The sequence below is a fragment of the Lagopus leucura genome, unplaced genomic scaffold (genome assembly GCF_019238085.1).
Source record: "Lagopus leucura isolate 7727_CA_CO unplaced genomic scaffold, USGS_WTPT01 Super-Scaffold_100009, whole genome shotgun sequence".
NCBI classification, from domain to species: Eukaryota; Metazoa; Chordata; class Aves; order Galliformes; family Phasianidae; genus Lagopus; species Lagopus leucura.
The window spans coordinates 15873783-15900461 of record NW_024962266.1 but is presented as its reverse complement, the minus strand read 5'-3'; the positions used below and the strand labels follow the sequence as shown (position 1 = coordinate 15900461).

Below are 26679 nucleotides of genomic sequence, written 5' to 3'. Positions count from 1 at the left end.
ACTGTATATTCTGATGAATAGCAGCAGCAGCAGCCATGCAATCAAAACACATGCAGAGAAATTAGTAAACAGCTGTAACTAGTCATGCTGTACAGAAGATATGTTAGATTTTTATTTTTTTTATTATTTCCTTCACAAAGAAATCAGTGTCTGATCGATTCCTCACTCAGTTGTTAGGTCAGAACTTCAACTCTCTAGATCAGTGTGGCATCAAGGGGTTGGCACAGGTTACATCAGTGAAACATCTGGTATTGTGCCTGTATATTCATTTTACTGAAGGAATATGAATAGACAACATACATAGTTGCTTATTTTGTGTGTCAAAAACATGTTAAAGATCATCAAATTCATTAAGTCTGGGAATAGCTGATTTAAAAATATAAAAACTATAATGTTTCCAGCTGGGATTTCAGTCTGCAAATCACACTGAGTTCCAGGGAGATACTCTGATATCTGAATTTCTGAGGCTCATTTAGAAATCCCAATCTAGGAGTTCACAGAGTGGAAAGTAGTCAATGTGAAAGAAGCCAGTAGTAAGTATATGCTGATAGGAAAGCCATACTGCAAGTTTATCAGGAATGTACACAGGAAGCCAAGAGGTTTACTTTCCCTGAGCAGCTACCAGTCCAAACTGACTTTCCTTCTCATCTTTTATCATGTGGCTTTGTGCTTCTAAGTACTTCTTTCTGCCAAGCGTGCAAGCACAGGAACCATAGGGAGTTTCCACTGGAACCAGAACCTGTGGAGAAGGAACACAGATGTCATGCCTGAGACAAGGATGTGTCATTACAATCACAGAAGAAACTGCATCTATTCTCCTCCTTTCAAAATCATGTGTTGGTCCATGACATCCTTTCTGGACCTCAATGGTAGATTTTGTCATCTCAGATGAAAGTAGCTTTATAATGTCCCTGCAAGAGGCCAAAAGTAGTACAGGGTGGCAGGATAATCACAATTTGAAAGGAAAGCCAGAGTATAAGCTGCCTACGGACCATTGAACTGTCAAAACAACAAATGCAGTATGAAGTAACCAAGTTTCTCTCTGTCAAGTAAGGATAATAGAACAAACTTCCAGCTGAACCTGTCTAACAGCTAAAACAGCTGTGGAAGAAGGAGAAAATACATTGTAGCTCCTTTGTCTGTCATTCTGATTGATGTTAAGTTTATATGTACATAATATATATAATGTTTATATATTTATATAATTTAATATAATATAATATATGTCAGTTTATATACCTTGTCCACTGCTGGACCAGCCTGCTTTGGCTCCTAATGACTACAGAACAATTCCTTCACTGCTGTCTTAGAATGCTGGTCTTCTGTCATCTAGAGATAAAGTCTACGGCTTTGGCTAACCTGCTTGTGACCTCACAGCACCAAGGCTCCTCACTGGCCTCAGCAGCACTGCCAGTGGAGTAGAAAGAAGAGCCATATTGTACTGGCATTTCAAATTGCCAGGTCATGTGAAAGGATGATGAGACTAATTCTACTTGGTTAGACCTGCACAAGTTGACATTATCACTAAAATCGTAATGCAATAAAAATGAATGATTTCTTTCAGACATCTGTTACGGATCTCTCTGATCTCCAAAACATTTTCCTGTGCTTAGCAACATAAGAAGGCAATCATTCTTCTCCTGTAGTTAGTGTAGAACTCCTTTAGCGGTAAGGTAGAGCTTTTACTGGGGCGGGGGGAAATTGCTCCCTTTTTCTATGCAGAGAGGCTGCTGTGCTTTATGGCTGTGTATTTATAGAGCAATTCTGGCAAACTGGAGCATTTACTTACTTCTTTGTCATTGGTACAGCCTAGTGCCTTCATGTCTACCACATTATAAAAGGTGTTGTTCAGGATGACTTCTATGACCTGTACCTGAAAATACGAAAACAGAGCAATGAATCATGATATTTCTCAGCCAACAGCCTTGAGATGTTTTCCCTCAGTGTGAAGAAAAACAGAGCAACATCTCCTTTCTCCAAAATATGCACAGCTGATAAATGCATTCTATTGAATGTAGAATGTGGTAGCTGTGTTCCTTTCACACTTACTCATATCCTACCAAGCATGCAGCAGTATTCTCCCCCATTATTGTCATAGCTAATAAGCAGAAATTCTCAGGATTGAAATTGTGAGAGCATTTATAGTTTTTCAGACCATCTAGCTGCACCACCAAACAGTTCCATCTTAAGACTGCTAGAGGAGATTGGTTCATTTTGGTCCTCTCAAAGGACCAATTGATGTTTACTATTGTTAAAGTAAAACATCAACAGAAAGAAAGACAATACCTGTGACACTCGGGAGAGAACACACATCTGGATGCAGTTGATGGTCTTCTGGTAAGAGGGTGAATAATCCCCACAGTCAGGTGGCCCTGAGAAGGCCTCAAGGATGCATTCCCGGACTTTGGCCCTAGAGATAAAACATGTTCTTACAAAACTTCTGTCTAGATCCATCATATTTTACTGTGCTCATTTTCTTTCTACTTTTCTCTGTCTTTTTTGTCAGAAAAAGCACATGAGATTTCACAGAAGATCAGTGTATTTGTCCTGTCTCCTCCCAGTTCCTCCCTTGCCAACTCTATACTTGCCAGCAAATGTTTTGTTAAAAATATTTAACAAATGAGTTGTGAAGCTGTTCTCTTAGTGTTCTGAATTGAGCTACAGACTGTCCATTTAAATCCTGCTGTCCAATGGACCATTAGAGACAGAAGCTGATTTAGCTGCAGAGATTGCTTTTTGTCCCAGTACTGAATGCTTAGAGCCTCTGCAGAGACCTACGGGAGCAGCTGTGCTTGGCAGATGCAGGTCTGGCCTTTACCCTGCTGCAATGCACAGAGGGACTTTGGGATCAAAGATTGGGTGATAAATATTATTAAGCTTTATATATACCATATGCAGTCAAAATCAAAATCTCTGCATTCGCCGTATGACCACTTGCAGAAGAGCTCTCCACATAAAATCCTGTCATTCCTTTCAGGAAGCGTGGTGTGTTCATTTCTGTAGAAGCCTTCAAATCCAGACTGTGTTGTTTTCATAAGTTTCAGATCTTTAATTCCAGCAAAAACAACCAGAGGACCTGTGAGCCAGAAATATGCGATAGCATGAGCCCTTTTCAGAGGCAGACAGAAAGGATCTCTGCTTGTGCACTTGTAGTAGTGGTTCTAGAGCCATCAGGTAGTGACTACTCCAAGACTTGCACATTTCTGCTGCAAGGCTAACTACTTCTAAAAATTATTTTCTGTGTGCTGATGGTAGCAAGAAGGCAAGAAACAAGATAGAAGCCACTGAAATCAGAGCTCAGTCTAGAAAGAAGAGAATCTTCTTGAGTGACCTGCAGTGGAGAATCGAGGACACCTCTTCTCTCACTTCCTTGGAGCTGGGATGCATATCAGGTAGGCTCTTACTGATGTCAACTTGGGGATCACTAATTGCTCAAAAGGGAAATGAAATGAGCTACTGGTGCTGTGGTGCACAGGAGAGGTAAAGGGAGGCCTTTTCTAACATGGAGAAGTGTTGAAAGGTAGGTTATACAAAGACTGGGAGCCTCAGCCAGAAATTCACTTTACATATCCATCCTGTTGTGTTTTGCATCCCTAAGAACGCGAGGGCAAGGAGCCAATGCAAATGCTTGCAGTTCAGCTAATTAGCAGGAACTGGCATTAATACAGAAACCACCCACAGGTTCAAACTGACAGTGTTTTCCTTGTAGCCACTATTTATAAAATGAGCTGTTGCAGATCAATGCTGCATGGGCGGATTATAATTTTCTCAAGACCTAACAGTTGTGTCCTGAACATTTTATTCTGTCATTTTGGATGGCAGCTGAAAAAATTCATGTGGTCAGTCATTTAGATTACACCAAACTGATAATTGAAAATTTCACTGAGCAGAGCTGCCAAAAATGCAAATTTGGGAAAGAGGAACTTTACACCATGCAGGCTTACCCAGAGCCCATATAGATGGTCACTGCTGAAGCCTATGCTGCTGCTTTGTGCTCTTCATGCACACACTAGCTAGTTTAAAATTAATCCTTCAGTAAGCCTGGCACATAGTAATCCTGCCTTTGACTTGGAGGACTGACACACTTTTATTAAATTGCCTTTGAAGAAAGGAGCATATAAACAGGAGGGGGAACAGCTGTTTATGAGGGTGGATAGTGATAGGACAAGGGGGAATGGTTTTAAACTGAGACAGGGGAGGATTAGGTTAGATATTAGGAAGAAGTTTTTCACTCAGAGGGTGACGCACTGGAACAGGTTGCCCAAGGAGGTTGTGGATGCCCTGTCCCTGGAGGCATTCAAGGCCAGGCTGGATGTGGCTCTGGGCAGCCTGGTCTGGTGGCTCCCAAGCAGGGGGGTTGAAACTATGTGATTTTTGAGGTTCTTTTCAACCCAGGCCATTCTATGATTCAGTGAAAGTTAAACTGAAAGTAATTTTGCTGTGATGGATATTTCCAAATGACATGATTGTTTAGAGTGTTTTTTTGTTTGTTTGTTTAAATACCTTGTTACTGGGTATGATTAAAACCGTACTTCATCCATTTATTTTCTTGTTTACATTCATCATTGCTTTTTGAATGGGTCCAGGGAGGTGTTATCTATTACTTTGACTACATTCCCTCATTATTCACCAAAGCTTTGTAGAATCTAAAGATTTACCTTATCTGCCCAATATTGTTGAACAGAATATACTGGATTTGCTTCAGATCTTGATGACTTCATTGCTCAGGTATAAGATAATTGGGTACAAATGTAATGCAAATACTACCAGTGTACCTTGAAGTATCTCATATTCAAATGCATACTGTTGTTTGAAAAGAATGCTTGCAACAAATGCTTTAATGAAATGCTGGCTGGGTAGATGTCTAGGTAGAACTATAACACCTAGACAAAGTTTTTAAAGAGCTGAATGTCCCTGTGCTTTCAGAAGCTTTTGTGCTTGTACTGTTTTTTCAGTTATCTGACGGCAACTCCACTGAGAATTGGAATCGATGATCTTTAGAGGTCCCTTCTAACCCTGCAATGCTGTGATTAAGTTACTTCTGATGTTTTCAGGTTTTAAAAAATTCTGAGCCTCCAATCAATTGAAATAGTGCAGGGGAGAAAAAAAAAAGAAGAAGAAGAAGAAGAAGAAAAAGAAAAGGTTGTAATGCTATTAAGCCTCACAAGTTTTCTTTTAATGATGAGTAAAGTGTTAAAACATAGGGTTAACAGAGAAGTAAATTTATGTGTCTGGCTGCTAGGTGCATGGGAGGATGCTAAAGATAGAAAAGGCTCACTTATAAGGAGAATAAAAGGGAGTTGAAAATCTTCTGATTATTATTCACCCAAGCAGGGAATCCTGAAGAAACAACTGAAGGTCTACATGAAGAAAAGACTAAGAAGGGAAGGCAGTTTTTTCAGAAAGCCTTTGTAAAGGCTGAAATTGCAAAATTGCATGCAGAATTATCATGATGATGAAATATTTAGATTCAGCTCATATACTGGAAGCAGAAGCTTCTCAAGAAAGCATAATATATTTTTTTTTTCATTCAGGTTTCTTTCTTAATTTTTTTCAAGAAGATAAAATTAATTATATCAAGGCTGCGAAAAATGTAGTAGTTGTCAACATTACTGTGAACATTACAAAACATTATGCCAAAAGGCACTGGAAACCTGCACGGGCTTTCTCTTTTTATTTTTTTCAGCAGGAATGTGGGGCCAATGCTCAGCTGTTCTTTAGCTGTCTCTCAGAGATCAAGGACTACATAATTAGACCATAAAATTATTCCTTGGTTTAGACCTCTGGAGAGGTTTTGTTCCTCTGTAAGCCCTGCCATGGCTTTTGCTGTCCCTAAAGCCACCTTCTGTCATCAGCAGAAATATTTACAGAGAAGCAGGGGAAGCTGCAAAGTCTTTTCTCACCATTCCGGCACTGCTCAGCTTCGCAAAAGCGAATCCCATCAGGAACAAGTATGAATGAGTGGATGTGGGGAACGCCGTTCTAAAATCCAGAGCAGACATGTGAGTTAAAATGCAGAAAGCAGAAAGCATCACCTTAACAGGAAAGCAGGGTAAGAGAGTGGCAAATGGCTCCAGCACGAGCCAAGGGAATGCATTAGTATTTCAGATACCTGGTATTGACGTTGCCATGGCACTTCCTGAACGTAGGTTTTGACGTACGCCACTTGGCAAAATGTTGTCATGAAGTGTTTGCAGATATCTATAGCAAATTGTTCTATACTTGAGATCTAAGGCAGCAAAGAATATTATTAGAACGAAGCAATTACCTCACATACAAGAGCAGATTGTTCTAATTGTAAATATTTAGGGAGCATCAATGTTGTTAAAAATACAGATTTCTTTCAATTCTGGTTCTGCGAGCTTACTCACTTGATCAGCTTGCAGCAAATGCTGCAAATAAACATCCAGATCCAGCTAAAAATCTCCCATTCTGCAGCTTGGGAGCTGGAGTCCCTGGATGTAATGCTGAATGTGGATTTCATTAAAAGAGAGAGAACTTGAGCTGCAGATTTTCTTTACGGTATGAGGAACTGAGGGAGGTAAGAGCACAGTTAACAGAATTAAGAAGAGACTAAGCTACTTAGAGCCCTTCTGTTTAAAATGCTGCGTAACAAACACTTCCCAGTGAAGAGACAAGAAAAGCAAGGATAGCTAAAAAGTAAAAGATACCCCATTTTTTTTGGCCAACACCAGGACAATATTCTTAATGGTGTCTGTAGGTATCACAAAAGAGTTGTTTCCATCCAAATACTCATGAGCAGAAGTCAGCCGGAGATGTGTGCACACTTCCACTTCTTTAACAAAGTGCTTCTTCCCTTCTCTATGAAGGCGAAGGAACTTGATTGTGTTCTTGCCATATTCACAGTTGAGCACTTCTATATCCTTAATCTGAAGGGAAAAAACACATGCTATAGTTGTAACAGAACTCGGCAGAGGCATTAGTTACACTTAGGCAGTGAAACATAAGCAACGTTTATTGTTTTATTTCTGTGATTACCTGTGATAATGAAAATATTTCCAAGTCCTGATAGAAGGATAAATGCTTTGAGAAGATGTCTTTATGAGCAGCAGCTATGACAGACTTTAAAACGTTTCTTGGAGGGCAGATCTTTTAGCAAATCGCACGCGGAGCTGCAGGGGCACTGAAGCAAAGCTTCAGTGCAGGGCAGGCAGGTGGCTTTGTGAGCAGGCACAACTCCCAAACAAAGAATGAAAGCAGCTGTCATGTTCTTGATGACTTTTGTTTTCTGTTGCCCCATCTGTGCATGTTGTGGTTCCCGAGAGAAAGAAGGAAAGAAGGGCCGGGCTGGGCTGGTTGAAAGGGTTGCAACCGGATTCCTGATTGCTCATGAAAGGGATCAGAAGCAAGTCTGAGCAGCAAAATTCAGCTCTCAAGTCACACTTCTACAATCCTGGCTTTCTGGGATCATTGTTTTTGTTTGCGCTAAGCCCTAATTGCTTTCATCCTGCTTTGGTCAAACGCAGTCCAACTTGCACAGCTTCTGCCGTGCTGGAGACACTCCAGTGGGAGGGAAGGAAAAATACCGTAGGGTCATGGGGTTTTCTTTTCTGCTAAAACATCCAGTGCTGACTGCAGTTGACTTTCCCTGAGGCTGACTCGTCCTGTACCTGATATTAACTTATTCCAGTGTAAGTGTAATGGGAAAGGAGACGAGAATATTTTCAAGACTAGGTTCAATTCAGACTTTGTTCCTAAGATAAATGCTAATGCATTTAAAAGGGAATTTTAAAACCTTACTAACCAACTGGAATTAAATTGCTGTGGCTCAGAGGCTTTTGTTGCTGTCGGTCCCTGCAAATGGACGTTCAGTGCCCATGGGCAAATGGAGGAACAGAGCTGAACTGGGGGCTTTGCGACTGGGAATGATGCAAAGGCTGAGCTCACTGCAGAGGCTGCATGGAAAAGCAGAGAGGAGAAAGTGGGTTTGGTTTGCTTGTCTGAAAACTGAGCTTTTTCGGGTAGTTGTACAAGATTGACGAGTTTCACGTGTCCGTTCTTCTGCCCGGATTGACGCGCGCGAGCTTCTAGCCGATGCTGGGGGCGTTCACCGGCAGCCTGAGGAAACGCAGGCGACTTCTGTTTTCGGAGCCTGCCCTGCGCTCACTGTGCCACGCGCCGAGATGACTGCGAGCTCTGCGTGGCGCGGCCCTACTCTGCTGCTGCTGCTCTTCTCCCCAGCCCTGTGGGCAGTGGAGATTTCCTGCAGGAACGAAGACGGGGAGGCAGTGGACTGGTAAGTAAGCACCGCACACGGGAGGGAAACTGGATGAGTAAATAATGCCTAAAATTACACTGTGCAAAGTAGGCGGGTCACTGGGAAGTAATGCACAGCAAGCATTGGTTTAATCCTTCTTGCCTCTGAGTAGCTGAATTTTACATTAGGAAAACCTGGGCTAGGTTACTAAAAGGTGATTTCATTCCATGGAACAAACCACGCTGCTCTGTTATGACTAACTGCAAAATAATGACAGGTTTACGCAGCGTTCATTTCTGATGATCAAAGCCAGCCTCACCTGTGTTCCAGTGCCAGCACCACAACTGCCTGCAGCAGCACTGCTGGGAAAATGCCCCCACCCTGCCCTGATCTCACTGATGGTCCCTGGCCACACAGGGGAGCTGAGGCCCAGTCGCCTCCCGAGCGGGCTGGGAGACGCACAAGGAGCGCAGGCAGCCATGGCTGTGTGGGAAAGCGGTGTCTGGCAGCGCCCAGCCAGCACTTAGGTGCCAAGTGATTAACTGGGTTAATGCACCTTGAAGATGAAAGACACGAAGTGTAATCACAAAACAACCAACCCATGTTTAGAAAGTAAAGCAAGGGCTTTTAAAAAAGAAAAGAAAAAAAGCACTGAAGCCTCTGGAGGACAAATATTAAGCACTTTAAAGTAAGAATGACAGAGCAGCAATTAGTTCAGATATGAGTGATAGAGGAGGTGGTGCTGCTCTGTACCACCACCCTCACACATGGCTCACCAGGGGCTCCCAAGCACAGGCATTGTGCTGCTCACATTGAGCTCCTGAGGGACTGGCCCAGCCCCATCTTGCTTACCAATGCACCTCCAGATAAAAGTCATTTTTTGGGAATCAGAATCTGAATTGGTGCAGGCAGCCAAGAAATTGGTGATAAGAAATATTTCATTTCTCTGTAAAACAATGATTTCTTTCAGAATAAGTTGCAGACCCTGGTCCCTTCTGACAGGAGTAGTAGGGAGAAGAGGGGAGATCTTCCAAACGTATCATGACCTGATAAAAGAGAAGCTTGCCTGTCAGCATGGTCGTGCTTGTTTATTGACAAACATCCTCTGCTTCTTCCTGATTCTGAAGTCAGGTGCTACGAAGCAGAACTGAAACTGCTGAGAAAAGCTTCCTCTTAAGCAAAGGATGTTGACACCCTTTAAAATAAACACAGCTTTTCTTTTTTTTATTTTCACTTGCAAGAGCTGTATGAGTCTCTGCTGTTCAGTGGCTTCCTGCTGCAATTCTCCTTAATTGCTTATTACCAGTACTCACACACCTTTTCTTTGCTGCTAGACTGAAGGAATCACTTCCCTTATCACTCTGATTCCTCCCTGGAAATGTCCAAAGCTGAGTGGGAGGGGGCTTTGGGCAGCTCACATTACTGGGAGGCATCCTACTGAGGGACAGCTGGATCTGTAAGGTCCCTTCCAACCCAGACTGTGCCATGAATCTGGTCCTCCCACCTGTGTCCCTGGCTTGCCTGCACTTCCTTCCATGAGTGGTAGGGCTGGCAATGGCCACAGGTGCTGTTTCACCTGGGAGCTCACCTCACCAGCCCCTGCACACAGCATATGGCCCCAGGCCTGCTGTCCTTAGGAGAGCAGAAGTCTCTGTTTTATTGGCCCAAGTTCACTGCACTCTTTGAGAATCATCTTGTGCACACAGAGCCAGGGATTGAAGCCAGGGCTGTGCATTGGTTTTTATAGGATGTGGAAAAAAGAGATTAAAAGATGGTTAAAAATTGCTTCTAGTAATTCAGTGCTCACTCAGAAGCAAGCACTGTGGCTGTGTTAATCAGATTCTTTGCTGCTAATGACTTTGCTTTTTCCTGATTGTCAGGAAAGTAATTTCAGTCCACTCCCACAACACTTCAATACTTTAAGCGCTTGAGAAACTTCCTGTGCAGTTAGCAGTGAGGACTTTCATCCAGCTTTAATTGCTGAGGCACTCATCTGTCAGTTCAAGTGCTCAGCTCACCTGGGAGTGGGCATTCCTGTAAGCATGTCAGCTACAGGGCTGTAAACACGTCAGCTACAGGGCTGTAAACATGGGGAAAGCACCGACCTTCCAGAACATTTTGGAGGAGCTTGGAAAGGCTTCAGGCAGCAGTTCTTGGTTCATCTCCTGCCTGTATAACTACTACTGTTTGTCTTCTTTCCAAAACCTCATTGCAAGTGAAGGGATGGCTGCAGCTTCTCAAGTAGGAAACGCTCTCACCAGACCTCCCCTGCAAATTCCTTCTTCACCTTCTCCTGGAACATCCCTCAGACAGTGGGGATGCAGGTGGATTACAAGAATCACTAGCATGGTGTGTGCTTCTCCTCAGTCTGTATGTGTGCCCTTCCATGGATTAAGTGTCCCTCTAGCAAAATGCTCTTCTGGTGCTTTTATCTGCTTTCTGAGCTGCCTTTTTTTTTTTTTTTTTTAAACCAACTGTAATTTATCTGGGCAGGACCTACTCCTCCTGACATACTGACAGTGTTAAGTGCAGTCAGACTGCATTATTGCTAAGTACTATGCACAGGACTGAAAATAATGCCGCTCAGTTCTTACTATTGACATAAATAACAAATTACTTAAGCAGAGCACTCTAAGCAAGTGGCTCAGTTAATTAGACTGCATTTAATCCCATGGACTTTTGTACTAGGAAAACCTGTTTACTTCATCAGATACGCTAGTAGAAACGGACCCATTTACCAACAATGTCAAGTACTCTGCAATTTTGAAGAGATTTGTGTTTCTTACTGATTGTTTGTAAATATTCCACTTGCAACAGCTCAGCAGAATGTGTGTCTGCTATTGAAGGATTATAATCAATCATGGTTTCGTGCTTATTTATGTGTGTATGAACAAGTGGAATTATATAATTTTATGATTTAATATACAGTGTAATTATGGCTCATATAAATACATAATTCTATGTGTATAGAATAAGAAATTGTTGGTAAGAGTTATCCATGTTGACCAAGAGAATGGCAGACTGAGTTTGGGACCTGAAGTTCAGGCTCAGCCTTTTCCTGTTTACGAAAGCCAGGAGCAAGCAGCATGGATTTGGTGGCTGCATGGGACACCAGAGGATGTCCCCACAGTGTGCATCCCTGCATAGGTTTCCCTGCTTCATCTCCCTGATGCTGAGCTCACAGTTCAGTCACTGAAATGCTAGGCACAACTCATTCAGCCTCATCCTTTGTGCCGAGAGTGAAAACCCCACAAAGATGCAGGACAGAGTTTTGTTCAGATGCTCACATTCACATTTTAGCCACAGGAGGGATGTGGGTGCAGTGAGGGAAAACTAAGGCTAGTTATTCTAGGGTACTGACAACAGTGTGGCCATAGCAAGGGTAGTTTGGTGCTGGCTAAGCCTCTTCAGAGAAGCAGATTGAAGGTGCCCGCAGGGACACGGTGCTGCTGGCTCCAGAGTGTTAGCACTGGTGCCCCTGTGCAGGCATCTCTGTGGTCACCTTGGTCCTTACATGCTCATGGGGGAGAAGAGATGGACCTATGCATTGAGGTAGAATGGTTTGTGAGAAAAACAAAATTTGTTTGTCACTGCTGCAGGTTTGCTGTGTACAAGCTGCCAAAGCACACCAAAGGAGATGGCACAGGGCTGGGCCTGGAGTACCTGTACATGGACAGCCTAGCGCAGCAGTGGCAGCCTGGCAGGTACCTTGTCAACATGACACAGAGTGCTCTGGGACAGACACTGGGGCAGCTCTACAAAGCATACGAGTCCAAGGTAAGTAAGGTTTAATTGCTGTGTTGCTATCATGTCTACTTGACAGTACATGCAAATTAAATGAAACCAGCCAAAATAAGCATGTAGGGCTATAGCCAGACCTGACTGACTAGATCTGCTAATATGCATCAAGGTGAGCATACTGGTGGCTTGGCAGATCATTTGCAGTTCTGGCTACAATTAGAATCATAGAATCGTAGAATTGTTTGAGTTGGAAGGGACCCCTAAATATCAGCTACCCCAACTCCCCTGCTTTGAACAGAGACCCCTACAGCTTGATCAAGCGCTCAGAGCCCTGTCCAGACTGATATTGCAAGTATCCATGAACAGGGCATCCACTGCCTATCTGGGCAACCTGCCCCAATGCCTCCACCCTAATTGTAAAGAGCTTTTAAATATTTTCCCTATATTCAAAATTAGAATTAGAAGTTGCCCTAGAAATTTCTAGTTGAGTCTTTCACACACTTGAAGTATTGTCCATCAAATAGATGAACATTGGTGCACGGTCCCCATGGCTTTGTTTCTGCAATTTCTGTTGAGTGGTGGCTGAAGCACAGAGCCAGCTGTCAGCTCAGCCCAGCCTGGTGCCGATCACCAAAGACCACCCACCGTAGCCCTCCCAGCTGCATGTGTTTTGCGTTTCACCTTAGATCACATTTGGGTTTTGCTGTTGCCTTCTGACTGCTTCACCAGTAATGATTTCTTTTTCTAGTCAGAAACTTCCTTTATGCTAGTGTGATCATAAAATACCACAAGATCTACCCATGGTTATTTTTTAGCATCTACACATTGTTCCCATTCTTAAGAATCTGGGTGTGTCTTTGCATTTCTGCTGTGGGTTGGTGGTAGGGTGTCATTACATTTATATATTTAAAAAAAAATTGGTCAAATATTGCCAAACCACTCGACTCTCCTATTCTGTATCATGCTGGAACTGTAATACAAACAATCTTTACAAGCTCACAACGCTGAGCTATGCTGATGCCATCTTCCTACACTGCTAGCATTTGCAAACTGCACAGCAGGTGGGGAAACATTTCTCAACACCTTTGAAGCTCTTTATTCGGGGCAAATAAGGTGCAGCTGTATGTAAATTTTTTTGTAAAAAATATTCATGGTTTGTCCTTCATAAGAACACTTGAAATGGCTTCTTTTCCTGAGCAGACATTTTCACAGGACCTGGTTGCTAAGTGAGAAAGAGATACACAGAAAAGCAGAGGATGGGAAGTTCTGGGAAGTGGTTGCCCAACAGAACCCATGGAAATTGTCCTATTGAGCATATTGAGCTTCAAGGACTGTTGCAATGATTGAGAGAACTTCTGCTTGATATTAACCAGGATCATAATGCTGAGTATTCAAGTTTATTTTAGTGTAAGCTCTGTGTAGATGGTGGCAGCTGACATGGGAAAGAGTCTCGTGATGTATGCAGAGATCTGCTGAATTCTTTCAGAAAAAGTCATTTGCTTAAAGGCCTTCCTCTTACTGAATGTCGTGTTTCAGAAATGTGTGTTTCCCTGCAGAGGAACAACACTGTGTATGCAATCTATAACGATGAGGTCCCTCATTCAGGCTCCATCAGCTGTAAAAAAGGACACACCAAAGGTACAGGGAGAATCCCCAGCTTTCCTCTTTTTTAAAGTTGTGGAATTTGTTTGTTTGTCAATCTGCATATCTAAGAATCCTGCCTAAAACAAAACTGGAAAGCAATTTGCACGATGAGTGGTTTGCGGCGCGGTGACAGATGCAGTTGCTTCTATTCTGGTTCTGCTGTGTCTGTGCTGTGTTGAAGAACTTTTAGGGATTAGGGACCCTTTGTTTTCAAGAGTGGAAACTCTTGTATCTCCTTCAGCAAGTACAGACACATCGTCCTGAGCTGGCTGTGTGACAGCAGCACCCAGTGCAAGGGGAAAGGCACCCTGTGAGACAGCCTCTGAACTCCCAGCTTTCCATCTCTGTGGAAGGATTATAGAGGCACTTAAGTAAGCAGTGACAGTATAGCCACAGAGCTGCTGTGCAATCCTGGTGGTCCCTTGAGGAAGCAGATGGGACTTGCCCAGCCTGGCGCTGGAGAGCTTTGGCAGGGCTGTATCTGGCTGCAGATCTGGGGGCTGCTCCCTGGGCCCATGCCTACCTGCAGTGCAGGTATCCTGCACTGAGCACAGTGATGAAATGAAGGGAAGGGGAAGGGGCCATGAGGAGGGAGTCACAGACAATAAACCATCAGATTTTTCAGAGACGGTATTTGAGCAGAGAATGAAAAGGTTTTGCAAAGATTTTCTTTGAAAGCACAGAGGTGACAGTTCATGTTAGGCTACACAGCCGAGAATTAATGCAATTTTAGCACAATATCAGTGTTTTCTATAGCTCATTAATATACTGTAGAGCCAGTTTCACTGCAGACATTAACACACTAAAGCATGATGTCTGCAGCAGCAAATCCAAAGCAGGACACCACTGCGATGTCTCAGGGCTTACGTCATTCATTTGATATAACTTTCCTCTGATAGGGTTTCTGCTCTTGGACAAATCACAAGGCTTCTGGGTGATCCACAGCGTGCCCTTGTTCCCCCCCTTTCCCGAAGATGGCTATGGTTACCCAGCCAGTGGGGAGTTCTACGGACAGACAGCCATGTGCATAACCTTCACATATGAGCAGTTCATAGAAATAGGTAAGGATTCTCCCTAAGAATGCCTTTGCACCACTGCAACTCTCTGACTCCTTTCCTTTTTGCTGTGCCTCCAAAATTGCTTGCTTTTGTCCTCCATTATCAAATTTGGTAACCAAGTGGGGCCTGGAAACTGCATGCTTGGCTTTCAGTTCTATTTATCGAGTTCTTCCTGTGGGAATGTGGGAAATTCACTCTTCCACTCTTTCTCCATCTCCCATGGGATCTACTGAGATAATAATAGTCACAAGCGCATATTGAGGGCAAAGTCAGCCCATACATACCAAATGCTTTAGAAATATAAAGGAGGATGGGTCATCATTTTTAACAGAAGTAGTAGCTTATTCAACTGCTGTAGTCTGCAGTTCTACAAATGCAAAGCAATCACTGCTTAGCAGGAATGGTGGCCTTGACGTCAGAAATACTAACTATGGAAAAAATATTCTCCAGAATTTCTATAGGTACTTTTTGCCACATAAAAAGTGAACCCTAAAAATAAGAAAAATAAAATCTGTATCTGTAAGATTTAGAAGTACCTGACACTGGAGGTCCTGAATAAGGACTATCAGAAGGCATGGTAAGATGACACACTTATATGTTCCTTAACACCTTTTACATTGTTTTTTGCTCTTTGCTCAGTTACATGTGCCAGATTTTATCAAAGAAATGCATAAGATTGTAAATAAACAAGCTGGGCACACTTTGGAGCTGTTAAAACCAAGATCCTGCTCCTGGAGGTGCATCTTTGCTTGTGCTTAGGGAAAGGGAAGAAGAAAATGAGAAGCACAGTAATGTTTTCGTGCTCTATCCTCCCAGCTTCTAATCTGTGGTTTAGGGTTTTCCTGAGCTGGAAAGACTGGAAAGTTCCTGATGGAGTCATCTTCATGAACTCATCACTCGTGGAGCTATTTGTATCCTTCCTCTTTATGAAATCCACAGCGAGGACTGAGCACTGTACAAAGAATTTTCTTCTGCAGATCCAGTCCAGATTCTGAAAGTCAAACTCTGTTCTCCCTAAAATCCAGCCAGGTGCTTGGTCAGCTTTTCGCTTTGGCTTTGGCTTTGGCTTGGCAAGTGTAACTGAGTGGAAACTCCTCCTGTAAATACAGACTTGAATTCACACGTGCCACTTCAGCAGTGTGACCACTCAGAGGCTTGAAGATGATCATGGAGGGATGTGGCATGGCCCTTCTGCTGAGTGCAGGGAGGTGTACATGGTAAAAATGGAGCTTACTCTCCCAGCCAGGCTATGTGCTACAGGGCTAGTCAGAACTCAAAGCAATTAAACACATTTTTGGTTGCTAAAACAAGCTACTTCGACACTGAACTCCTCTGGGAGATAAATTGTGAAGATTAGAAAGGATTTGTGCTTCTCTTCCCAGGCTGAACTTCACTGTCTTGATTGCTCCACTTTAACCTATTTTCATTTTGCTTATTTTCATTTCTTTGTGGATGTTTTATGTTGTCTGGGGGCTTTTTTTTCTGTGGTTTTTTGTTTGTTTACTTGCTTTTTTCTAGACCAACAGATGCTGAGCTCTAATCCAGAAATCTACAGCTGCTCCCTCCCTGATACCTTCCAAGCCGATCTCCCAAACCTTCAAAAGCTTTGTGCAGGCTCCAGGCTGCCCTCAGGCCCCCTGCGCCGCCTCTCCAAGCTGCAGTCAGCACGTGGGGAAGCCTTTCTCCACTTTGCAAAGTCTAATTCTTTTGTGGATGGTAAGTGAAAGTGCTGTTATCTATCATGTGCTCAAGCAAGCAGTGGGCAGTCAGTATATCCTTTGACAGTATTTTCTTTGAGGGGAAGAAAAGAATTTCAGCTTCAGAAATGAATTAGCAGAGCAGGGAATGGTCTTCTGTCATTCTGTCAGCCCCACAAAGTGAAAAGCTATCTCGTCTCTCAAATGTTTTACAATGCACATTAGTGGGGTTGTCAGAAATTTTCTATCCTGATATTCAACTGTAGCAGCAAAGAACAAAAATTAGGTTTGAATAATCTGCTTTTTTTTGTTATGAAGAACTGAGGTTTTTTGTTATTTTTTTTCCTTTATTTCCTATTGATTATTTCTAACAAGTTTTCCAGTGAAAGAAGGGAAAACAAGAATGAATTCGGGAAATAAAATCAGGGCAGGATGGGGGTAAAATCTCTTCTGGTTCACTTCAGGCATTGGAGAGAAGTTAGCCCAGTTTAAGTGATCCTTTTGATTCCTTCTTAAATGAAGGAAAATGATGGGCTGACTCCCATCCTCTGCTTTCCCACAGATATCTACGTGGCCTGGGTGGCTCAGGAGCTGAAGACTGATTTGTTGGCTGAATCCTGGCAGCACTCTGGCCAAAAGCTTCCCTCAAACTGCTCTCTCCAGTACTATGTCTACAACGTAAATCTCATAGGGACGCCACTGAATTCCACCTTCCATTCGATCCAGGATCACTCCAAATGGTCTGTTTCAATGAAGGATGAAGTTCAGTGGACCTGCATTGGAGACCTAAACCGTGCTGTTGAGCAAGCTTGGAGGAGTGGTGGGTTCATCTGTACACAGAACAAACACATCTACAATGCTTTTAGACATTTGGTGATCCACTACGAAAGTTGCAATTATGCTTCCACGTGGATATAAATAGACTGTTCCTCCCAAACAGCATAGCCCCTCGTTACATAAAATGTGTGGGAAATATCTCCCTTAAATTATATTTTCTCTCTGGAAAAAAAAAAATGGCCCTGTGAGTTACCAAATGCGCTAGACTTTCACTTCATTAGCTACAAAAGCAGGCATTTTATGGGTAAAACATGGCTGTTTTTTCCCTGCACTGTGACACTGAAGCAAAGCATGCTGCTGCCAGCAGTGCTTCACAGGGGACGTCAGTGAGAAATGCTGGACAGGGGATGTGAGGAAAAATGAAAACTTGCTGTGCTATGTAGGCTGTCTGGGATGGGCTGTTGACAGGAGAAAAGTACCCCAAAATGCTTCAAAATCACCGCCTGTTCCAGGTTCTGTTGAGATCAGATCATGGCTGCTGAGGCTGGGCTGAATTTCTTAAAAGTCAGGCGTAATTGGATGCAGACAGGAAGACAAGTAGTCTGGGGACAAGAAGGCTTCATTTTTATGATTAATTTTTGGAGAAGAAATCAGCTTTGAATCATTTGTTACCAACAGCTTGGGAATGTTTCTAGTGCTTTTATTCATGTGCAGCAATCATATAAACCAATAAACACGTCCAAAAAATGAATGAATAAAATAAATTAAGAGAGAAGATGTTCTTTTTATGGTCTCTCTCTTCCATCTATAGCTATTTGTGATTGGTTATACGGTTTTATAGCTGCCAAAGGAAAAATTGAGAAAATTAGGGGGAAAAAAAGAGAGAGAAGAAAATATTTGAACATGTTATTTCATCTACATTTTCACACTGCAGATTATGTGGCTGTTAATTTTTGATACCTCTGTTCTCAGGCCTAGCATTTGAAGTTTGCATAGATTTGCTATAAAGACAAAGCAAACTTGCAAACTTGCAGTAGCATTTTTTGAATCAATTTTTAATATGTTCTTAGGTACATTTATAGGATTATATCTCACTTTTTTTTTTTTTTTTCCTGAATTGCTATAAACTTATGTTTGAAGGTTTGCCTGCCCTGCTAATATTTCTGTTTTGCTGTGTTTGTAGTCCATACCCCTGACTGTATACAAGTGTCAAATAGCTATCAAGAAGTACTCTATGACCACAAGAATTTACTGAAGACTTCCTTCCCTTTCCATCCTGAAAAAATCAATCAATCAACAAAGTGTTCAAAGTACCAAATAAATGAATGTCATATCACATTTGAGTGTACTTCTTGAAGAAATAAAACTACTGTATCTGGCCTGGTTAATGGGAGAACTGTGCAAAACTGGATTGTATGTTTAGTCAACCTGGGTTGAAGATAAAGCTGACTCTCATAGCTCAATGAAAATAATGTAAATAGTTTAGATGTTTTGCACGAAATGGACTTTTTTCTTTATCTCTACATATGAGCAAAAAGTTTTACAAATAATGTTAAGTAACGTTTTTCCTCTGAAGCTTGTCAAATTATTTTATGTGCATGCTTTCCATTGTTTCACCAGCTGTGGTCAAGTAATAACTATTTGTGGCTGTGAAAATTGCCTGTTAGACAGCAGTGAGTGCTGGGACAGTAGGGTTTGGCTTCGATAAGCCAAGATAAAATTTGTCTTGTCCATTTTTTCATGGCAGACACTGACCCAACTGGCCTGACCTCTTGCATCTTACCCACAGCATCACATGTTCGTGTACAGGACACGTACTGGAACAACAAGGAGACCTTCACTGGAATCAGCTCAGGTGAGGTGCTCCATGGTACACCAGAGGGCTCTGGGATCTGCTCCACCACCTGTATTTCCTATGGGAGATGCTCAGCCACAATGTTTAACTCACAGAGCTCAACAGCATGGAGTCTTCATCCCAATGCTGACACAGTGGTGTGTCACAGTCCTGCTCCCCAGACCTGTCCCTTGACTGTAAGTGCTAATTGGTATCCTTAATTATTTGTTCGATTGGTAGATATCATAGAGCCAAGACTGTTCACAGCATTTCTCTTCCAGTGTGCTCCAGATTGATTGCCTCCCTGTCAGCATCTACTAAAGAGGCGTAAACAGTAGTGGGAAGATGGAAAGAAGCCCTGTACCCTACACTGCCTAAGTAGGTTGGGCACACACTAATTTCAGTGGTGTAGCAATAAAAAGGCTGCAGTTCTGGTTCTTATTTTTTCTGTCTGTAAACAGTTTTAACGTAGTTTTCCTTTCATTGCATAATGTCCGTATTTGCATATCTCCCAGTATTTCCATTACGCACATTATGAAACATGGGTAGATGCTCTTTTTCCCAAAACAGACCTGTGATAGCAGTCTGAACTTCTGGATTTTTGAATGGCCTGTATCTGTCAGGCCAGCCGTGTGACATCAGGGCCACATCCCCTTGCTCAAACCTACATGCCGTCGTAGCACACGCTGTCGCTGGTGTGAAGTATTTTTGCATATTTTTACAAGAGTTTAATTTAAAAGGTGCTATTCTTTATCAAAACGTCAAACACTTCACAGCTTTACCTGCTGAGCCCTCTGTGCCCGTGGAGGAGAGCATGCAGCACAGCCCCTGGGAAGGGACCTGGTGAGCCACACTGCAGCTGCAGAAGGGCAGAAGAGATGGATACAGCATGGAGAGAGCAGAAGGCTCTTCTCCTTCTGGAATCCCCATGTCTCATCCCCTTGTTGCACAGGTATGGTTATTCTGACCCTTGGGCTCCGTTCTGGTTAGACTAAATGAGAATATTATGCATGAAAACTTTTATGCATGAGAGGCCAAAACTCACATTATTAATCCACTAAACCTTGCTGTAAGACAGGGGAGTTTGCAACAACCACAACAGCAGATATAATTATTGAGTAGGAATGGCCTTCTAATTACTTAGACAAGATGAGGCCCTGTACCAGCAGCCCCACAAGTGCTCCAGTGACAGGAAATGCAAACATGGCCTCTTGCAATGCCTGCCTCGGCCTTCCCCACCCACCCACCACTCTCACATGTCCCCATCACCACAGGAAACCAAGCCCGATGGGTTTTACTGTCTGCCCCTCAGGATTCTCCTGCAACACCAGCGGCTGGGAAGCCCTCAGGTAGTGGCTTGCTGAGCAATTTTATACAGATGTAAAGGGAAGAGGCCATCTAAAGGATGAGATGACAGGCTTACTAAGACAAAAGCTAAAATACTGGGAAGGTGTTAAAACCTAACCTGTGTGAAGTTTCATTCCAGCTGGGCAGTTACTCCACTGGAAAGCAGGCAGAGGCATCCAGCCAGAGGCCATTTCACAGGGCGTCTTTATGGAGGCATTTCTCCAGGTGTCTCCACAAGGACTTAAAACACCTTGAAGCCTAGCAATGGGAGCCATCCCTTCCACCAGTGTGCTGGGGATCTTCTCAAGGACCTTATGTTTGATGTCAGCTGCCTGCCAGCCAGCAAAGGGAACATTTGGGAGAAATTGCTCTGACCTAGCTGGGAACCTTCCCTTCTTCAAGGCATGCTAATGAAGCCTGACACTGGACTTGTCATAAAGGCCTGCAGGTCTATTTCTGAAACACAGCAAAGTCAGCTTCAAAGTTGGCTAGACTAGTTTTTAGAAGTACCAAAGTCTGCAAAGCTGTGGATGTTTTGTCCATCCAACTGCCAGCAATGCCCCTTCTTTCAGTTGTAACCCATGCCTCTCCCACTTGTGCAGTGGCTCATGACAGTATTTCACCAGCAGTTTGCTGTTTGCACCTTTCTGCTCTCGAAACAAGAAGTTTCCAGCAAATGCCTCTAAACATCAGTTCTTACATTGAACAGTGTCTTCTTGGCATGCCTGCAGTGTTAAGAGAATGGGCTATTTTTGAGAAGACATACGGGTTGCTCGTCCCTCTCTTCTGTTCAAGTATATGCCCTCCTGACAGTCCTGAAATGCTAAAGAAGACCATTCTTTTTTTTAATGTATCAAAGCATCTTCTGCATTATTAGCGTGGTCACATAATTATCCCCAGAGAAACTTACACCCATACATTAACACCCATAAATTATTGTGTAGATGTCTTTTATACCTTCATTTTCAGCTTCTGGGAAAGATACATCATTGGATACTTAGCACAGTAATTGCTTTCAAACATGTAAGCTGCCTATGCCTTGGGTAAAATGTTCAGGAGGCAGAGATGTGCTGGCAGGGTCTGCTACAACCTCAGTGCAAGCCAAAGCCTAACTGTGCTCAGAATGTGATGCAAGAATATGATGCACTTTTCATATTACACAAGAGATTTAAAAACAAAAAAAAAAAACCAACAAATTTAAAGATGAGAATGTAAAGGAAATGAATTTGCATTAGGCAAAGCACAGGAATACATTCTCCATAGTGTGGGGCAGAGAGCCAGATCTCAGATTTCAAGCTAGGGTATCAGTCTTTGATAGCCTGATACCCTGAACATATATGAACATATATATGAACAATAACTGTATCTGACACTTTCCTATTCGATCAGATATACCAGATTAAAAGCCTGCTCTGTTGAATATTCTCAGAATTCTTCAGCAGTAAAAGCTGCTGCGAGTGGCATCTGAAGCCACTGTCTTTCAGATTTTGGCATCAGGAGGTAGTTTGTAATACAATTTTTTAATGCTTACTTACTGTTTTTAAATTATTTGTTCCAGTATTATATGCATATTTGATAATTTAATTTTACTCAAATTGTTAAGTACAAAACATTAGGATTTGAAATATATACATTGATTCTTAAGCAACTGTTACATTTTTATTCGAATAAATCCCCTTGATTTTATTTTTTTCAGTTGAGTTCAAGTATCATTTTTACATGAGGTAATTGGTGGCCATTCTGCATCATCTGCAAATCAGGTAAAAGCGAGGAACATCTTTCCCCTCCTTTCACCATTTTGCAGCCTAAGAGCTGCAAGCTAAAAATTAAATATTCAAAACTTTACCAGAGCAGGACAGAGTGTTCAGTGTGACCTGCTGGAGTGCTCGTGGTTGCTGCAAGCAGTTCACTGTAGTACACTTGTCCTAGCATTGCATAATTTATTAATCATAGAAATTGTGCATGCAAATCAGCCACACTGTTGTGCTTCATCATATGCTAACTAGTATATTTGTTTTTACGTGCATTAAAGCCCTCAGATAATAAAGTCTCATTATAGCAGTGCACCTTTTCTCTGTCGCCTTCTGAAACCTGTCAATTGTTTGCTAAAAGCCACGTCTGTTGAGCATGCTGGGGTTTTGCCATTGTTCCTATACTTCTGACTCCCCAAAGTGTGGCAGTATTTAGCTCCAGGGCTTTTTCTGTGTCTCGATTTTTACAGGTTTCCTTCTTAGGCTAAGGTTCTGTCAGCCAGAAATCAAGATTTCTGTAGTGCAATTTTAAAACTGTATTCTTGCACCTGTGTGTTTATGCTCAACAGCACTGCCCACCCATTCACGCACAGGATTAAGAACACCAACTCAGTGCATGTTTCAGAAACTGTTTGCTTCCTTCCCCTAGCAGCTGCTCCATTGCTTATACTGATCTTGTAATCCTTCCTGGGCATTGCACAAATGAAATCTGCGTCTTTTCTTCTCTTGCTTTCTATCTACTCTAATTAGTTTTTTGCATGAAAGTAAGATTTTCAAGGGGAGAGCAAGAGACCTAACTATTTTGCATGAGATATTTTGTGAGGAAAAAGCATAGAAGAAATGTTGTGCAACAAAGACAGACTATTGCTGTAGTTTTGTTCCCTACTGCCCAGGAACCTGCCCTCCTCTTTTCTGCCAAATAACATGGAGTACCAGAGAAATCAGAATGAGAGAACTCAGAGGAAAACTCAGAAGAGTGAAGAGGACAACAGAAGGTGAGCCAAGAGAGGAGCAGAAGTAACATTAGGGTGGCAGACATCAGTGGAGGCCAGAGACCTTGATTTCAATCACAGCAAGCCATTAAGAGTTAATCATGCAGAAATACAGTCAACTGTCTGTTTCACTTACTGTGATAGCTGCTGAGTATTTATCTGTTTAACAGGTATAACCTCCACAGGCTGAGCCACAGAGAGAAAAAAAATGAGAAGCACACACTGAAGTGACTTAGCCAAGTATTAAAAACCAAACAAATCCTATCACCTGGAGAGGAAGCAGCTCCCTGTTTGTTACCAAACTTCCAAGAGGTGGGGTGAGGCAAAATCAAAAGCATTACATATATAAAAGTGGGAGGGAGCAATTTACAAGCCAACCTAAATAGTTTGAACAATGTATTTGAATAACGTGCTACTTTTTTCTTTCTTTTTTAAAAAAGGAAGCTACAATTAAGATTTAAAAACCAATAAAAACGCAGTGAAGATGGAGGTGCAGAACATTTACAAGATTAACTGCAGACCGTTTCATTATGGAGTGTGACACTATAACTTAATTCATTCTCATGGAATTCAGATAACTGCAGGCAAAAAAGGTAAATACAAATACAAAAGAGCATAAACTGTGGTAAGCAAACTGATGCCTTTAACACTTTGCTCTTGGCATTGTTATTGCAGAATTTGTAATAAATTTTGGCCTTTTATTCTCACAGAAAAATTAAAGCTCTTTAGGAATTTCCCCAGTTTTGTACATTCTTTGGTTCTATCTCTTCCTACATCCTGATGCAACTTCATTCTCTAGCACTAACCAAGCCACCAGTACTTGGCCCTGCAAAAGTCAAAGCCAGCAGGCATTACTTACTGTCACTTGGCTCATTGTGGCCCACTGCTTGGTAGCCTCCCAGTCTTGGATTCCACAGAGGAATAATGGTAGTGCAGAAGCTGAAGCTCTTTAAAAAGTGTCCTCGTAATGTCAGAGGAGGAGCTAGGCGTAAGGGGTTGGCTTCATAAATGCAAATATTTCATAATTTATTTAGTAATGTGGCTTTTTTTTTTCCCCCTAGGCAAAAGCTTTAATAAAGGAATAGTTCTACTGCAACAAAGGAAATGAGCAAGAAGAGAGATGAGGACACATCCTAAGTCCACTAATGGCGGTGGGAATTTGCCTTCATCTTCAGTGGGAACATATTTTCAAAGACATGGGAATCATCCATACAAACGGGAGGATAAAATCTGAACCTTCCGTGGTCTATGACACAAACCAGAAGATGGCCCCGGCACAGTGGAAACGTGCCCAGCAGGAGTTTCACAGCCAGGCTTGACCACAGTCCTATGTGGGGTGCCGGCTGCTGGGATGCACGTCATCACAGCCGCAGGCACAGGCAGTGTCTGTGGTAGAGCCCTCCCTGAGGCCGGGCCAGGCAGGAACCAGGCAGAGATGCATCCCTCTGGTGAACACTGACCCTCTTGCTGATTATGGGTTTACCTTCAATGCCCTACATTTGGGAAGAGGAGCAGCGTGGACAGCAGGAATCTTCCCCAGGGAGATTCAAAATCTTCTTCAAGGGCCAAGAACTCTTCCTGGGTACATGCTGCCTGCTGAATGGCGCAAAAAGCCAAAGCAGGAAAGTCCAGATGAAGGAACCTCATGATCTCAAGCACCTTTTCTTTTGGTACTGGCACTACACAGCAAAGTAGACATTAAAATAACAGAGTTGCCACTCTTCTGCTAGCAGAAGCATTCATCTCCCTCTCATCCCTTTGATCTACTCCTTCTTCCACTCCCAGGATTGCGCTACGTCAACTCTCTGTGTGATAGTGTGCACACCAGGACCTTGTTGTACTCTTGAAGAGTGAGTTCATTTGCCCCATGAACACATGGCCTCTGTGTTCTGTTTGAGCTCTTTAAGAAAAAATCCTCCATTATCCTTGATTATCGGTCACCAAAATATGTCTGATAGGATAGACCCTTCCAAATAACCAAATTGTGCAGAAAAAATTTCAGAAAAATGTTCTATGGGAGTATGCCCCCTAAGGAAGAAGGCTTCTTCGTAACAACTTATAAAGTTATGTTCCTTATTGGATCTGTGCTGCCAGTTCATTGCAGTTCTCATAAAGAAAAAAATCACAAGTATTTTCTCAAGAACCTCTTTAAAAGAAATATATTTACCATGTGCTGTGTTCTACATGGCATTGATATTCAGTCCCTAGGGATAAAGATGTCTATGAGCAACCTTTAAGAGAGTCACAGATACGACTAAACAGTGCATGTTCATGTATATTTTCTAGATATTACATTTCTTAAGGAAGCCCATGCCTCTATTGGAAAACTGAAAGAAATTTCAAAAGCTGTGACTTCTTTGCAAGTCAGAATTTTATTCCTATATTGTATGTCAAAATATCAATTTTTATTTGATTTTTTGAGAGCTTTGCCAAAGATTCTTCAGGAACTGTAAGACAACTTACAGTTTCAATTCTTTTTTTTTTTTTTTCCCCCCAAGAAAATGCAGTATTTCTTTAATACTGAACTCTATTGGTTTCCAGTGCCCTTACTTTTAACTATCACCTTGTATAAAATCAGTGTAAGAAATGAGAAATGAAGCATGTGGTTTAACTGCTTTTAAATTCATGAGTAGTGCTACTACGTTTTGTGGGATTAGTTTGATAGTCCAAGTAAAATGACTGTCAGCTAGACAGATAGTGCAATAAAGGTGAAACACACTATTGCTGATAAGAAAGTAATCTTTATTTCATGGTCCCAGACTTCTAGCATATGAGCACAGTACTTTGTGGGATTGAGTGGCACTCACCAACATAACACTGCTGAGCACAAACAACTTGATTAGATTAGTTAGACCAATGTGGTAGAGGCAAAGTGGAACTGAGCAGCTTTGTGGCCCTGATCAGGTATAATATAAGTGCAGTTTTCTCTCTATATGAGGAAATTTCATGTATTAGGGCTAACAGCATTTGGAGCAAGTCCACTGTAATTTCAGCGTAGCATCGGATGAAGCATGACAATAAATTCAGCAAAGTAAAAAACTGGGAGAGTTAAACTCTTGACAAATTTACAAAAGCACTGCACAAATTCTGTGTGTACTTGTGCAAGGTATTGAGCAGAAAAGAAATATGTTTATTCTAAGAGGATACAGGTGTGGCTATTACTACTGTGTACCGAAGATATTTTTTAAAAAATGAATCCTGTTGATGCTATTTGTTTGAAGCAATAATTAGACTGGCATCAAGTTTGAATGATAACTCCTGCTGTCTTCACACAGATTTTCTAAGTTTGTGAGACCAGTTCTCAGGAGCTCTTTAGCAAAGTTCTTATGTTGCCAGCATCATTCCCTCAGAAGAAACTGGTAAAAAGGTGAGTCCTGGTTTTCAGTACCTTCTACAGATTGGTCTTCAAAAGTGAAAGTCAGCTTTTTTAAAAGTGATCTTTCATAATTACGGTTGAAAATGATGTGTTTGCCAAGTGCTGAACAGCCTTGAAAACTGGATCTGATGTGCTCAAGGTAAAAATAAAGGTTTAAGCCTGTAATATATTTCACACTTAGAAACCTTTTGCGTATACTCAGAATTGGAACTTATATTTTCCTTTTTAAAGAAAGAATAAGTGA

The 26679-nt window shown here is 42.1% G+C and overlaps 2 protein-coding genes across 4 annotated transcripts; one reads left to right on the top strand and one right to left on the bottom strand.

Moving 5' to 3' along the window:
* Window positions 1–601: 601 nt before the first annotated feature.
* Window positions 602–6941, bottom strand: LOC122181234 (uricase-like). The gene is made up of 7 exons (XM_042873621.1): window positions 6672–6941; window positions 6113–6229; window positions 5904–5982; window positions 2890–3076; window positions 2287–2410; window positions 1790–1873; window positions 602–739 (listed from the first exon to the last, which is right to left on the bottom strand). The coding sequence occupies exons 1-7, from the start codon at window positions 6939–6941 to the stop codon at window positions 602–604; spliced, it is 999 nt and encodes a 332-aa protein (XP_042729555.1).
* A 726-nt stretch (window positions 6942–7667) lies between these two features.
* On the top strand, window positions 7668–26427 carry DNASE2B (deoxyribonuclease 2 beta). 3 transcript variants are annotated; one of them, XM_042874046.1, is made up of 14 exons: window positions 7668–8257; window positions 11818–11995; window positions 13516–13597; window positions 14503–14664; window positions 16180–16377; window positions 16921–18990; window positions 19086–19166; window positions 19251–19347; window positions 19746–19921; window positions 22961–23062; window positions 23230–23371; window positions 23500–23652; window positions 24121–24909; window positions 26335–26427. In XM_042874046.1, exons 1-6 carry the CDS (start codon window positions 8145–8147, stop codon window positions 17274–17276), a joined length of 1089 nt encoding a protein of 362 aa, XP_042729980.1. In that variant the 5' UTR covers window positions 7668–8144; the 3' UTR covers window positions 17277–18990; window positions 19086–19166; window positions 19251–19347; window positions 19746–19921; window positions 22961–23062; window positions 23230–23371; window positions 23500–23652; window positions 24121–24909; window positions 26335–26427. The 3 variants fall into 3 exon arrangements, with proteins under 3 accessions (XP_042729980.1, XP_042729982.1, XP_042729979.1); XM_042874048.1 differs by having other exon boundaries at window positions 16921–19166; window positions 24121–24729; XM_042874045.1 differs by having other exon boundaries at window positions 16921–19166.
* Window positions 26428–26679: the final 252 nt, after the last annotated feature.